The following is a 14,398-nucleotide window of genomic DNA, read 5'->3' as shown; positions in this document are numbered from 1 at the left end:
AGAGACCCCTTTTAGTGAGGGCTTCTAACCCTCTTCTCCTGGGAAAACCGCTTAACTTTGAGCTTTACCACAACCATATGATTGAGATACATTTAAAAGTGATTGCATAAGTGTACCACCACCACATAATGGTATTATGATTATTCACACTATTTTGCAAATTATTTACTTGCTAAACAAACCAATTTACCTATTTAAAATTGTAGTCCCAAACAGAACATGGATAAATCTACTGATAAAACTACTGATATTATTGCACTTTATTTTAATAAGAGATTGTTTTCCTATTCAATACTCTTTATAGGAGTCTGGGCTTTTTAACTTGGCACATGCAATATCTTCATATGTATATGCTGTGAAAAGCGTTTAGAGATTAGATTAGATTAGATCAGATAGATAGATGGATAGATAGACAGACAGACAGACAGATTTGTTCGCTTTGCTAGCTTAAGTTATTAAAACCTTTGCACATGACTCTGTGTTTGTAATAACAAATGAAATGAAAACGACAGACAAATTAAGCAGGCAATCTTTGCAGTTAGCGGTATAGCCCCGCCCCAACAAACACACACACCTGTCTGGCTAACAGCGATTACCGGGGCTTGGCCGAGGAAGCTGATAGTGTCCTCCTTGCTACAAAGCAGTTCGCGGTGCAGAGTGTGATGGTGGATCCCCAGCAGGCGGCTTCGGGGGACGTGGAGCCGACGGTGGTGGCTGGTGTGGCCACGAGGAAGCGACACGAAAGTAACCTGTGCTTCCTTGACCAGCGGTTTGGCGCTAAGGCTCAGCGGTGTCTTCCATCCTGCACCTACGAGGCTCTGGGAAACCCCAACGCTGGCGTTCAGTAGAGGCTGTGGGTGCCGTCATAGTGAGCGAGCTGTTCTTCATCTCAGACTCCTTGTCTAAGAGGCGTTTCCTGGTGGGCAGCAGGTCTCAAGTCAGCTTGCTTCCCTCCACGGACGCAGCCAAGGCGGCTGTTGGCTGCAGACTTCGGCTCAGCACAGCTAACAGCTCGCCCATCAAAGAATTCGGCTCCAGGTTGGTGACTGTGTTCTTCCATGGATGCAATTTATCGCCTCCATCACTGTCGCCATTATCAGCACAGATTTTCTGTGTGCTAATAGACTACTTGTTGATGTTGCTAACCGCCGTTTGATTGATGCTGTGTCTTTCGCTACCTTTCCGTATGAAGCTGGGGGACTTGGGCCGTTAACATACGCTAATTATTTATCATCAGGTGACGTTTTTCAGCGTTTGCCGTCTGACATTTTCCGTCGCTAATGACTCCCGCTTTTTCCACCAACAATAAGAAACACGAGGTGGAGCATTTCATTCCCACTGTTCCCAAAGCCCAAATACACACGAATTGCAAAACAACAGAAATTATATAAACTGTTCATTCTTTCTCTGCGGCCCGGTACTGATCCGTGGACCAGTGTATAGGGACGACTGATTTAGACGACATACGAGTGGACAGTTCTTCGCCTGAGGAACATCTGTCATTTAACACAGGTTTTCAAGGCTTGATTGTCAAACCGGGGAAATGTCAGTTTGGTTTGTCGGTGATTGATTTCTTAGGTCACCGTATTTCGTCACAGGGTGCTGTTCCTTTACCTTCCAAAGTGCAGGTGGTGGGGGAATTCCTCAGTCCTATCTCAGAGCACTACAGGAGTTCTTAGGCATGGTTAATTTTTATATACTTGTGTGGCCCTACTTGTGTGGCCCACCTTCTGCAGCCTCTTTATGATGCTTCGCATGGCAAGAAGGCAAATAACCCTCTCAACTGGACTCCTCAGAGGGTCCAGACTTTTCAACAGGTAAAGTCCGCCCTCGCAAACGCTGCCCTCTTGGCCCAACCGGTCTCCACGGCGCCAGTAGCCTTGACTACCGAAGCGTCAGACATTGCTGTAGGAGCGGTAGTTGAACAACAAGTGGGGAATGTGTGGCAGCCCTTTGTGTTTTTCAGCCGTAAGCTGCAGGATAATGAATGCAAGTATCACGTTTTCGACCGAGAGTTGCTGGCACTGTATCTTGCGACACGCCAGTTTGCACACGCCCCGGTGGGGGCGTGTGCAAACTGTTTTGACGCTCATGAGAGTTTTGGCGCAAGGTTGTGTTTCAGTGTCTCAAGGAATAAAGACGTTTTGACGCAAGTACGTGCATCCTTCTATCCTGCCACAAGACAATCATAAATGACGTCCTTCAGTGACAAATGTAGCAGCATTGATAGTGATAATGTTGTATGTAAAAAGAAAAGCTGTAGGTGACTTGCGGCGGGGGGAGTATGCCGGCTTGCCGGACTTTACAATGTAGATGCAGGCTATCTTGCTCACCAGTAGTCCAGTTGAGTTGACAGCTCAATTACAGTATGTTGCAGCAGGCAGCCAGTCATATTTCAGTGGGTCGCTTTGAACTCAAATGAAATTCATAACAATGATTGTGATGGCGTCACTCGGTATCAGCGTGCTCTCTCTCTCTCTCTCTCTCTCTCTCTCTCTCGCTCTCTCTCTCTATCGCATTTTCTCTTTCTCTTGTGCAGGAGGAGAAAAAAGGCAACGTTCAACCATTAAAACATGCACCTGCGTGTGTTTTTTGTCTTTTACTGTTTAAAGACACATTTCACGTTCTGTCCGTGAATGGTCAACGCAGAAGTGGGTTTCAGAAGTGTGATGGTGGTTGTCGGTGGTGCGGCTTGGTGGGTGTGGGGTGTGAAAGTGTCTTTTTCAAATCTGCTGTAGAAGGTATTCAAGGCGTCAACCACTCCTTTGTTGTTCTCCGCTTGGGGGATGATTGCTTGTAGTTGGTTAATGATTGTAATCCTCGCGGAACTGATGCAGAGTTGTTAGCAGAAAACTGGTTTACCAGCTTTTCTGCATAATTTCTCTTGACAATGTTAATTTCTTTTGTCAGCTGGTTTCTGCCCTGATTGTACAAGGCTCTGTTCCCACTCCGATAGGGGTCCCCTTTAGCCTGGCAATGTTGGCGAAGTTTGGCAGTGAACCACGGATTGTTATTATTGAATGTGCAAAATGTTTTTGTTGGTACACACACATCTTCACAGAAGTTGATGTGGAATGTAATAGTGTCCGTATATTCATCCAAACTGCCAGTTGAATCTTGAGAGACACTCCAGTCTGTGCAGTCTAAAAAGTCTTGAAGTTCCATTTTTGCTTCATAAGTCCACCTTCTCACTGTTTTCACCACAGGCTTCGCACATTTAAGTTGGTGCCTGTATGTTGGTATTAAGTGTTTTAAATAATGATCGGATGAGCCTAAAGTTGCATGGGGAACAGCATGGTATGAATCCATGAGTGTGGTATACAGTAGCAGTGGTCTAGAATGTTGGTTTCCTTGGTGGGACAGTCAATGTGCAGCTTGTATTTAGGGAGTTTGTGGTTTTCAGACTTTGAGTTTCAGACTTTAACAAAGTTTTGCTTTGTTAAAGTCTGAAAGAATAAGAGGGGTGAATCTGGGTTCTTTTTTTTAAGTTCGTTTACTTGGTCAGCCATCGTTTGCAGTGTGGTATTTGTTTTTTATTCGCCATTTGTTTTTTTATTAGGTCAATACTGCCCGCTTTAGATGAACATGGAGTTGAGATTTTAAAATAAGTCTATTCTGGATCACAGGAGATGACAAGTAACATCTGGTGTCCAAGCTAGACTTTTCGGCGTCAGGAAGTGTACAGTTGATTCATGGACAAGAGAGCCACCTTGTGGACAGCAGAAAACACCAAAAATGGATGGGGGGGAGCATCCATTGTTCTGGCTAAGCCCAGGGGCGAGGTTTAACTCCATGCCCCGATAGCCAGACCTTTATACGCTGATGATCAAGAATTTCCAGGGGGCTTTTTGTAATCTGACTTCGTAAGCAGCTGCCTTGACACGTATGCATCTTAATAAACCTTAACTAGCTCAAAGCCAATGTCTCCAAGTATTCATTTGTCCCTGCTTAATGGAAGCACCGTTCATCAGGAAGAACGGCGCAACACAGACACCTGGACATCCACCACAGTAGGAAGAGCTGGAATTGGAATTGGCCCAGTAGTAGATAGGGCAGGCTGAGTAGTGGAAAATAGGGCAGGACCGCCCACGCAAAACTGACTGATTGCAACGAGGGTGTATATTAAGTGTGTTGTAGTTCTTGATTTTTAGTGTATTTTGAGTAAAGCATGTCAAAGGCATGTTTATAAGACACCCAAGAGCATTTTAAAATTCTGGGGTAAAAAAAAAAAAAAATTAAATAAAAAGTCTCCTTTAAGCTTTTTTTAAGTCATCTATTTTGTCGATCCACCTACATTTTCATGAATAACTATAAGTGGAGCAGCCAAGACAGGGACACCATATTTATACAGACTCCATATTTCATTCAAGAGTAAATTAGTCATTATGTCAGTATAAAACCAAAATAAAGGGCTGAGGTGACGCTCACCATTGTATGAGAGTCGAGGCTTGCTGAGACACATGATGAAGTGAACTTCCATTTCACTGGACGCCACGGATTTGGAGCAGACAGGACACTTGAATCCTAGAAGAATACCACAGAATATGTCAAAAAGATTAAAATAAATCACACATACCGTACAATAGTGTCTTTACCGAGATATATTTATTAAATGGTTTATCAAACTGTTTGAGGTCTATTTGTTCTATTGTGTCTTTTCAAAGATGCGCCAATATGACTTGCTGATTTATGCAGTACGTATATCTTCTTGAGGGATCATCTGACTTACAGGCACCCTACTTATAGGGTGATATTGACCGTCTACATCACCTATACTGAAACAGAAATTCAAAATGCTTAGTCATGGAAGGTAATGAATAAAAGAAAAATGTGTGCGTGTGTGTTTTTTTTTTTTTTTTTTTAACGTAATAGTTATTTAACTGCCATTTTATCACATTTGACCGGAACTGGAGAACTGTAAATTATCCATTTTAGAAACGTATTACTATTTGTTCTTACAAATCTTGTTAGTGTGCGCCATTTGGAAGTGTCACTGCCAATAAATGGAGCTCTACTGCCATTAAGGATTTATAATGGGACACAAGCAAACCTGATCAGTATCACAGATATCAAAGCTATAAATTAAAACTCGAAAATGATAATAAAAAAGAATCACTGAAAGTCTACAATGCAAAAGATCAAAAGCAGAGGTCAGTCCAGACTTGAAGTAACAAAAATCAACAAAGACAACCATTTGCTGTTCTCTGTTATACCTGAGAGCTGTGAATCACTGTTCAGGGGGGTGGTCCAACCAACAAAAAGCCCAAAAATTTTATTTGGTGAAGATCCGAGTGATGAGTGTAAGCGCGTGGTGTGACCGTGCGTGTCGATGTGCGACACTTGACTTTAACATAGCCTCGCGCTACAAACACTTGCATTTTATTATCTATTTACTGTAATTTCTCGTGTATTATGTGCAAAACTCCCCCCCCCCCCAAAAAAAAAATGTCAAAAGTCAATGGTGCACATTATACATAAGTTTAGTGGAAAATGAAAAAAACGTTTCCATTTTTTTTCCGCTATCATTTTGCAAAATGAAAAAAACTTTTCCATTTTATAAATGTATGCCACTATCTAGTGGTTATGAAAAAGCTGTACACTTTCATTGCAATATGCCACCGACCACCGAGAGGTTATGAAAAATGTGTATACTTTCATTCTAATATACCAATGCCACTTGGAAGTTATGAAAAAAGTGTAGCTTACACTTTCATTCCAATATGACAGGGGTACGTATGACTGCATACCCTGGCATACCCTTCTTTTTAAATACGACTGATGACTGAACAACAGATCACTGATGGCGTAGTGGTACACTCGCCTGACTTTGGTGCGGGCAGCGTGGGTTAAGTTCCCACTCAGTGACGGTATGAATGTGAGTGCGAATGGTTGTCCGTGTCTCTATGTGCCCTGTGACTGTCTGGCGACCAGTTCAGGGTGTAGTCCGCCTTTCGCCCAAAGTCAGCTGGGATAGACTGCAGTGCCCCGCGACCCTAACCAGGATAAGTGGTGTTGAAAATGGAAAATGGATGGACTGAACAACAACCATCCTTAATTTCTTCATGGTTATATTTTGTTTAATGATAATGTTTTTTTGAATTGCTTGACAGTTTAATTTGAATATAATTAAAATATAATTAAATGTGTTTCGCCTGGCCCGTCATGTTTTCTTTAAAGAATTGTACCCGTCTTACAAATTTTGCCTGGGTAATCAAACATATGAGCACAACTGTGTGTTTAGTCATTTACTAAATACAAGTAGGGCCGTGAATTTCAAAATAAGAGCAAGTAAATAAAAATAAAATATTACGTGGTCAAATAAAATTCTTAACTTCAGAATAATTATTTGAAAAAAAACTAACAAAATACAGTTAATACGTATGCTTTGATCATATGGTTAGAAGCAAAATCATGCATTGTAAAAATGCATTATACATAGGTAGAAGGATTTTCCAGAATTTTGAGGTCAACTTTGGGGGTGCCTATTCTACATGGGTGCGCATTATACACGAGAAATTATGGTATATCTGAGTTTGAAATTGCTTCACTAGAAATGTTTGTAGACAAGAAAATGCATTTTCCCGCTATATGTACATTGTGAATTTAAGAAAAATACTGTTATGTGAAAGAGGAAACCAATTGGTCGTTCATTAAATAAAATGTTTCATTTTCTCGTGTATTCAGAACTGATCTTTAACTAAGCAAAAATATACAGTCCCCTCCAAAAGTATTGGAACAGAAAGGTCAATTCCTTTGATTTGGTTTATACTGAAGACATTTGGGGTTCAGATAAAAAGATGAACATGAGACAAAAGTTCAGAATTCCAGCTTTTATTTCATGGTATTTACACATAGATGTCTTAAACAACTCAGGACAGAGGACCTTTTGTTTCCAGCCACCCACTTTCCAAGTGGGCAAAAGTGTTTATAATTGCTCAGGTGTTGCCTTTTAGATTTATTGCTTAAACATTAGCTAGTGTTTGTTTTTGGCTTTGGGTTTCACCTGTGAAAACTGCATTTGCATAATATCGTTTATTTTGTAAAGTGCTTCATACATCAAATGCAAAACATTGCACAATAATATTGTATGGCAATAGTTCACAATTAATAACTTCAGGTTATGTCCAGGCTGTCTGTATGCCGGAGAATATGCCAAATCCGGTTTGCGCGATAGTATTTGAGTTAAACTTTTGCAAATAAAACAAAAAACAATTAATATGACATCCAAATGTAAACCTAACCAAATAAAATTTATGCATTTAATTTTTTTTAACCTGTCCTTTCCTGGCAGAATGGTGGATCTGTATGCCTTTTGTGGTGGGACAGTTTTGCTGTTTGCAACAGGGGAATTTGAAATACTAACTGTGCTTATTTTTTATTTTTTTTAAATTATTATTCTGATGTTTGGCGGCACGGTGGACAACTGGTTAGCACATCAGCCTCACAGTTCTGAGGACCAGGTGAGGACATGCAATAACTAACCAAGAGAACAAGATGAGATAGGACAGAAAAGGGCAGGACAGGACAGGACAGGATGTGCCCCTATCCGCCCTCCTTTCCAACGAACAAGGGACACACTCCCACTCTCGGGCTGGGCGGGGACTGGCTGCATCGCGGGCCCTGCGGGTTGGGGGGCGTCTGGCTCTCCTGGGGGTGGGGTGCCGGGGCGTGTGGGGCGGTGGGTGGTGATGCAGTGGGATTATTTTTAGTGTCTAAACACCTGTAAGAACCTGTGTGTCGGTATGGTAGTATAACCTGTGTTGTTATTAGTGGTCCCAGCACAAGCAATTAAAGCGTATAACGTGTCTATCGAACTTTTTACTGAATGAACACCATGACACATGCATGTTAGTCAACTGGTGTACGGAGTTGCTGAGCCGGCACATTGAGGAAGGGTGGGCCCCTCCAACCACAAGGGGGGGTCAACCCAGGGAGCCCGTCCAGCAGAGGACCAAACCAGGGGGATGCCGCCAACCCCCCCAGGACCCAAGGGCGGCCCAAACCCAACTGAAGTGCCCAGACCAGTCCAAAGGGAGGGTTATGGACACCAGACCACCGCAAGTTTAGCAGCTGTGTTTAAATAAGTACAGCAGTGGGTGATCGTGACAGGCTAGTGAGATATTTACTTACAGTGGGGCCGTTGGGCTATGCTAGCTAACTCCTCGATTCTCCTCGATTAGCCACCCCCCCACTCGGGATGAATTTGACAGTGCAGCGAGTTTTCTCACTGGCCAACAACATGATGTGCAAAAAGAGAATGGTTTTAATCCCATTTGAATGGCTCCTCGTCTCATAAATATGAAACATATCCATGATGTCAATATTAGAACAGATAGGAAGAGTCACGGACAGTACAGTGCCTGGGAGCATAATGGATAAACAATCAACTCTCCCTGCTTATGATCAATAGCACTGTAAAAGCTTGACTGTAATTAAACCTTACATAAAATATCTGCAGAAGAATAATTCCCAAGCAGATGGATTTTTTGTTTGTTTTTATTCTCTGACGAGCTCTTATCTGTTTTAAATGTAGAAATATGGCTGATAATTATCAATAACTGAAGAGGACAGGTAGACCACGGCGGAAGGGGGAATCTGGTGGAGCGGTGCTATAAAATAAGCATCACAAGGGGGCAGTGGGAGGGAGATGATTCATTTACTTTATGCTGCAAACGTTAGGAGGAGGTGGGCAGAGGGAAAAATATAGGATGACAGGAAAGAAGAGAAAACCTACCAAAGACATAAAGGTGAGGGTGTAACTGATGAAATGAGTGCACAAGGGAGCAATCCAGCAAAGTAAGACGACATAGAGGGTGAATCATGAGGAAGATGGCAGAAGAAGAGGAAAGACTAGGAGTGAGGGAGAAGGGGACTGAGGAAGACCAGGGAAGGCCACCTCACTTCGAAAAAGTATGGCAATTCAAACTTTCAAAATGTGTATCACTAAAAGGTAATCATTCCCATCAGTTTATAGACAATGTTCTTAAAGTATTATCACACATAATAATGATAATAAATGTATTGTAGGTTAGGCTACATACAAGGAACACTATAGAACTCTTTTTTAGTTATTGTCTAATTCCCTTCCTAGCAGAAATTTTACAACGATAAAACTTCACAATTACCTGTCATTAAAAGCTGAGCTACCAAGTACAGCACTGCAGTTTGGTCAGATTATTTTTTGCAGCGACTTCTTGCCCTTGCTTGCACGGATTTTCTCCCTCCCACATTCTTAAAACATGTATGGCAGGTTAATGTCAGACAAAATTTTCCATCGGTGTGAATTTGGACAGCTGTTTGTTTATATGTGGCCTGCAATTGGCTGGCGACCACCAAAAGTCAGGTCGTTCTTGCTCATCTACAACCGTAATGAGGCAAAGTGGTGTACAAAATGGATGGATAATATTATTTCGTACATTGTTTTCTTTCGCATACTGCAGCAACCAGCAGAGCAAATTATTATTTTTGTCATTTCTCGCTGTGCATCCTCAAACGTTATAAGTGGTGGTGGTGGTGAAGAATCTGACCAACTATTTAGTGACCAGCACTAGTTTAAGTCACCATTATCATATTGGCTTGACATCTTTGGAAGCCCAGATAACCACGTTCTAGAAATGTAGTTATGCTCTAACACGAAATGAATGCCAAATAAAGACCCAAAAAAAAGAACAATCTTAGACACTAACTTTGTTGAACATGTTCAAATATTTGTAGTATTTGGAGGTCGTTTGTACATATATATATACAGTATGTATAGTTTTTTTCTGAATGATCAAAATGAATTCATAGTGTTTTCGAAAAGCCCTTCAAAGATTGCTTCTTAATCTACAGTGCTGTGATAAAAGTATTGGCCCCATTCTCAAATTCTAACCCTTTGTTTAAGATCATCAAACAAATGTAAATATCAGACAAAGATAACCAAAGTAAACATTAAGATCTGTTTTTAAATGGTGTTTTTGTTTTTTTTTTTACCTGTCCCTGTGTGAAAAAATAATGTTGTTGTTGTCCTCCCCATGGTAAGGGGTGTAACCCGTCCTGTTGACTGGTGATACGTTTTAGGTTTCCGCCTCCCAGACAGTGTTTGATTTGACAATATAAAACCCAGTGATTGTAAAAGACGGGATATGGTGGTATCAGAATACACGTTGACTGAGATACGGCAATATTTTATGGCAGTAGTCTGACATCTATCTGTCTGGAAAGGGTTACAAAGCCATTTCTAAAGCTTTAGGGTTCCAGCGAACCACGGTGAGAGCCATTATCCTCAAAAGGAGAAAACATGGAACAGTGGTGAAACTTCCCACGAGTGGCCGTCCTACAAAATTTACCGAAAGAAGGATGACCCATCCAGGTGCTCACGAAGGCACCCAGGACAACAGCTAAAGAACTGCAGGCCTCTCTCGCTTCACTTACGGTCAGTGTTCTTGACTCAACAAAAAGGAAGAGACTGGACAAAAAAAAAACATCCACGGCAGCATTCCAAGGCAAAAAAACACTGCTGAACAACAGGTTTTCTTAGTTTTGAGAAGAACAAATAAATAAATAAAACAATTCCCAATACTTTTGGGAGAATACTCTATGGACTGATGAAACAAAAGTTTAAACTTTTTTGGAAGGCGTGTGTCTCATTACAGCTGGTGTAAATGTAATGCATAGAACAGACTACAGGATTTTAGATTTGAGATTTGAGTATGAGTGAGTAGGAGTGCCCCCCAAAATGTTCCTAACTAAAGTGGGAAGTGGCCTGGAAATACATGCACTGTAGTCACAGCCATACCCAAGACAGGACCTTAAAATCACAGATACATGCACGCATGCACACACACACACACACACACACACACACAAACATGGACAGAGACACACACAACCATCACTCGAGAAAGCCCTTCTTAGCTGAAGAGAGGGCAGGCTTCACATTGGTAGCCATCTGCTGTCATGACCAAAAACGGCATCCCTGAAAACTGTTGACTTGATTACATCACCTCTTACAAATCATACAACCTCACATCAAAAACCTCTCAATACCTTACTGGAGTGACCAGCTGTTTCCATGGGAACAGCACAGAACAAGAGAAAGGGAAAAATAGACAGAGGGTGACGGAGAAAGATGGAGAATATGGATGCTGCGTGTATGGAAAGAAGAGCTTACAGTAAAGGAGAAACACGTTTTATGTATCGGATAGGTGATAAGACCTTTGATGGAAGTAAGGTCTCGTGTGGAGAAAGGTAGAACAAAAAAGGTCTCACTCACGTCTTTTGCTCTGCGTTTGTGTAATCTGGCACCATCCGGGTTTAAATTAAATTGTTGTTTGTCCAATCCAAGGAGTCCATGAACGTTCAATTAACACTGCACAGTTATTCTCCATAGTGCACAGTGGACTCAGTAAACAACACTACTAAAAGTGTAGTGTCACACAGAGCTGTTGTGCAGGTCCCCTGACAATTGCCAGTTGTAAACAATTGCAAATATGATTTGTAATTGGCTGGCGACCGGTACAGGGTGTACCCCACCTCTCGCCCAAACTCAGCTGAAATGGGCTTCAGCTTACCCGCAACCCTCTATGGGAAAGTGGCATTAAAAAATTAAATACAAAAATTATGGATGGATGAAGTTTTGTACAGCTAGAGGCGTATTTTCCTGAAAATATTAAAGTGAAACATAAATAATCCTGTCTTTCATACTTACACCATCTCTTCTGACCTCAGATGCTCTGTTTTTTTACTGGTTTATGTGTGAATATCATTTCTGTGACTATATGTGTGCCTCTCCTTGAGCCGTCACCTTATCGTGGTGGAGGGGTTTGTGTTTCCAAATGATCCTAGGAGCTAAGTTGTCTGGGGCTTCACGCCCCTGGTAGGGACACCCATGGCAAACAGGTCCTAGATGAGGGACTAGACAAAGCATGGCTCCAAAAACCCCTATGAAGAACAAAATATATGGATCTAGGTTTCCCTTGCCCGGACGCGGGTCACCGGGGCCCCCCTCTGGAGCCAGGCCTGGAGGTGGGGCTCGAAGGCGAGCGCCTGGTGGCCGGGCCTGCACCCATGAGTCCCCATTCCCGTGGGTCCCCATTCCCATGGGCTCACCACCTGTGGGAGGGGCCATAGGGGTCGGGTGCAGTGTGAGCTGGGCGGTGGCCAAAGGCGGGGACCTTGGCGATCCGATCCCCGGCGAGAGAAGCTGGCTTTAGGGATGTGGAATGTCACCTCTCTGGCAGGGAAGGAGCCCGAGCTGGAGTGTGAGGTTGAGAAGTTCCGACTAGATATAGTTGGGCTCACCTCCACACACGGCTTGGGCTCTGGTACCAGTCCTCTCGAGTGGGGTTGGACTATTTTCCACTCTGGAGTTGCCCACGGTGAGTGGCGCCGAGCAGGTGTGGGTATACTTATTGCCCCCCAGCTCGGCGCCTGTACGTTGGGGTTTACCCCGGTGGACGAGAGGGTAGCCTCCCTCCGCCTTCGGGTGGGGGGACGGGTCCTGACTGTTGTTTGTGCCTATGCACCAAACAGCAGTTCAGAGTACCCACCCTTTTTGCAGTCCTTAGAGGGGGTGCTGGAGAGCGCTCCCGCTGGGGACTCATTCGTTCTGCTGGGGGACTTCAATGCTCACGTGGACAATGACAGTGAGACCTGTAAGGGTGTGATTGGGAGGAACGGCCCTACGGATCAGAACCGGAGAAAATAAGCAAACTCACAAATAAGTACTTGAAATTGTTTAAACTGTGGGCCCTGAATCTATAATCTATAAAAGTTTAACTTTTTGAAAGGAATTATGGAAATAAATAAACTTTTCCATGATATTCAAATTTTCTGGAAAGGGTCTATATACTGTATATAGCAGCACAGTTGACGACTGGTTAGCATACCTGCCTCACAGTTCTATGGACCAGGGTTCAAATCCCAGCCCTGCCTGTGTGGAGTTTGCATGGTCTCCCTGTGCCTGTGTGGGTTTTCTCCGGGTACTCCGGTTCCCTCCCACATCCCAAAAACATGCGTGGTAGGTTGAGTGAAGACTCGAAATTGCCCGTAGGTGTGAATGTGAGCTCGAATGGTTGTTTGGATATATGTGCCCTGCGATTGGCTGGCGACCATTTCAGGGTGTACGCTTCTCGCCCGAAGATAGCTAGGATAGGCTCCCGTACGCCCGCGACCCTAGTGAGGACAAGCGGTACAGTAAATGGATGGATGGATATATATACACACACACAGCGGCTCAAATAAGTATTTAACATGTCACCAATTTTTCTCACTAAATATACTTTCAAAGGTGCTATTGACATAAATATTTCACCAGATGTGGGGAGCAATCTAAGTAGTCCATACATCCAAAGAAAGTAGAACAAATAAGCTCAGAAATTAAGTTGTGTGTAGTAATGTGAACTGACACAGGGAAAAAGTATTGAACACATAAAGAAAGGAGGTGCAAAAAGGCACGGAAAGCCATGACAACACCTAAAATGCATCAATAATCAAACCGCAATCCAGCCCCTTGTCAGTGCAAATGAATATCAGCTGGTTCAGTCATAATTGATTGCCTACAAAAAGGTCTCATTCCAAAGGTGTGAGTCAAGTCACATCTCATGCTGGGTAAGAGCAGAGAGCTGTCTCAAGACCATCGCAAAGTAATTGTAAAACATAACGATAGCATTGGTTGTAGGCGCATATCTAAGCTTCTGAACGTCCCAGTGAGCACGGTTAAGGCCATAATACGTAAGCCAGTCATACTACCATAAATTTGCCTCAATCAGGTGCGCCACGCAAGATTTCTGATGGAGGAGTGCACGGCACAATTAGAAGAGATGTCCGAGAGCCAAGGACCATCTGTGGAAAGCTTCAAAAAGACCTGGAATTAGCAGGTACTGTTGTCACAAGGAAAAGAGTGACTCATGCACTCCGTCGCCATGGACTGTATGCACGCTCACTACGCAAGACCCCATTGCTGAAAAAAAAAGCATGTAAAAGGTAATTTAAAGTTTGCTGAACGACATTTGGACAAGCCACTTAAATACTGGGAGAATATAGTCTGGTCGGATGAGAGCAAAATTGAACTCTTTGGATGCCATAATGCACACCACGTTTGGAGGAGAAATGGCAATGCACATCACCCTAAAAACACCATACCAAAAGTGAAGTTCGCAGGTGGGAACATGATGGTGTGGGGCTGCATTTCAGCAAATGGTACTAGTAAACTTCACATTATTGAAGGAAGGTTGAATGGGCAAATGTACCGAGACATTCTTAACAAATATCTCCTGCCATCTACGAGGATGATGAAAATGAAACAAGGGTGGACATTTCAGCAGGATAATGATCCAAAAGATACTGCCAAGGAAACTCTCAATTTTTTTCAAAGAAAAAAATATTAAAGCTGCTCAAATGGCCCAGCCAATCACCT

The 14,398-nt window shown here is 42.8% G+C and overlaps 2 protein-coding genes across 3 annotated transcripts in view; both read right to left on the bottom strand.

The window, feature by feature from the left end:
• znrf1 (zinc and ring finger 1) overlaps window positions 1-14,398 on the bottom strand; it is a 39,926-nt gene that overhangs the window by 16,552 nt on the left and 8,976 nt on the right. For both annotated transcript variants that reach the window (XR_009768591.1, XM_061677302.1), the window contains exon 2: window positions 4,429-4,524. Coding sequence is in view for 1 of the 2 variants with exons in the window: in XM_061677302.1 (XP_061533286.1) it covers window positions 4,429-4,524 (96 nt within the window). In the remaining variant the exon portion in view is untranslated. The remainder of the gene's footprint in view (window positions 1-4,428; window positions 4,525-14,398) is intronic.
• Window positions 4,437-14,398, bottom strand: part of ldhd (lactate dehydrogenase D) — a 56,314-nt gene continuing 46,352 nt past the window's right edge. Inside the window, exon 12 of the transcript XR_009768590.1 lies at window positions 4,437-4,524. The gene's annotated coding sequence lies outside the window, so the exon portion shown is untranslated. The remainder of the gene's footprint in view (window positions 4,525-14,398) is intronic.

The sequence above is a fragment of the Phycodurus eques genome, chromosome 5 (genome assembly GCF_024500275.1).
Source record: "Phycodurus eques isolate BA_2022a chromosome 5, UOR_Pequ_1.1, whole genome shotgun sequence".
NCBI lineage: Eukaryota > Metazoa > Chordata > Actinopteri > Syngnathiformes > Syngnathidae > Phycodurus > Phycodurus eques.
Note: the sequence above shows the minus strand (reverse complement) of the source record. Positions and strands in the feature narration are given on the sequence as shown.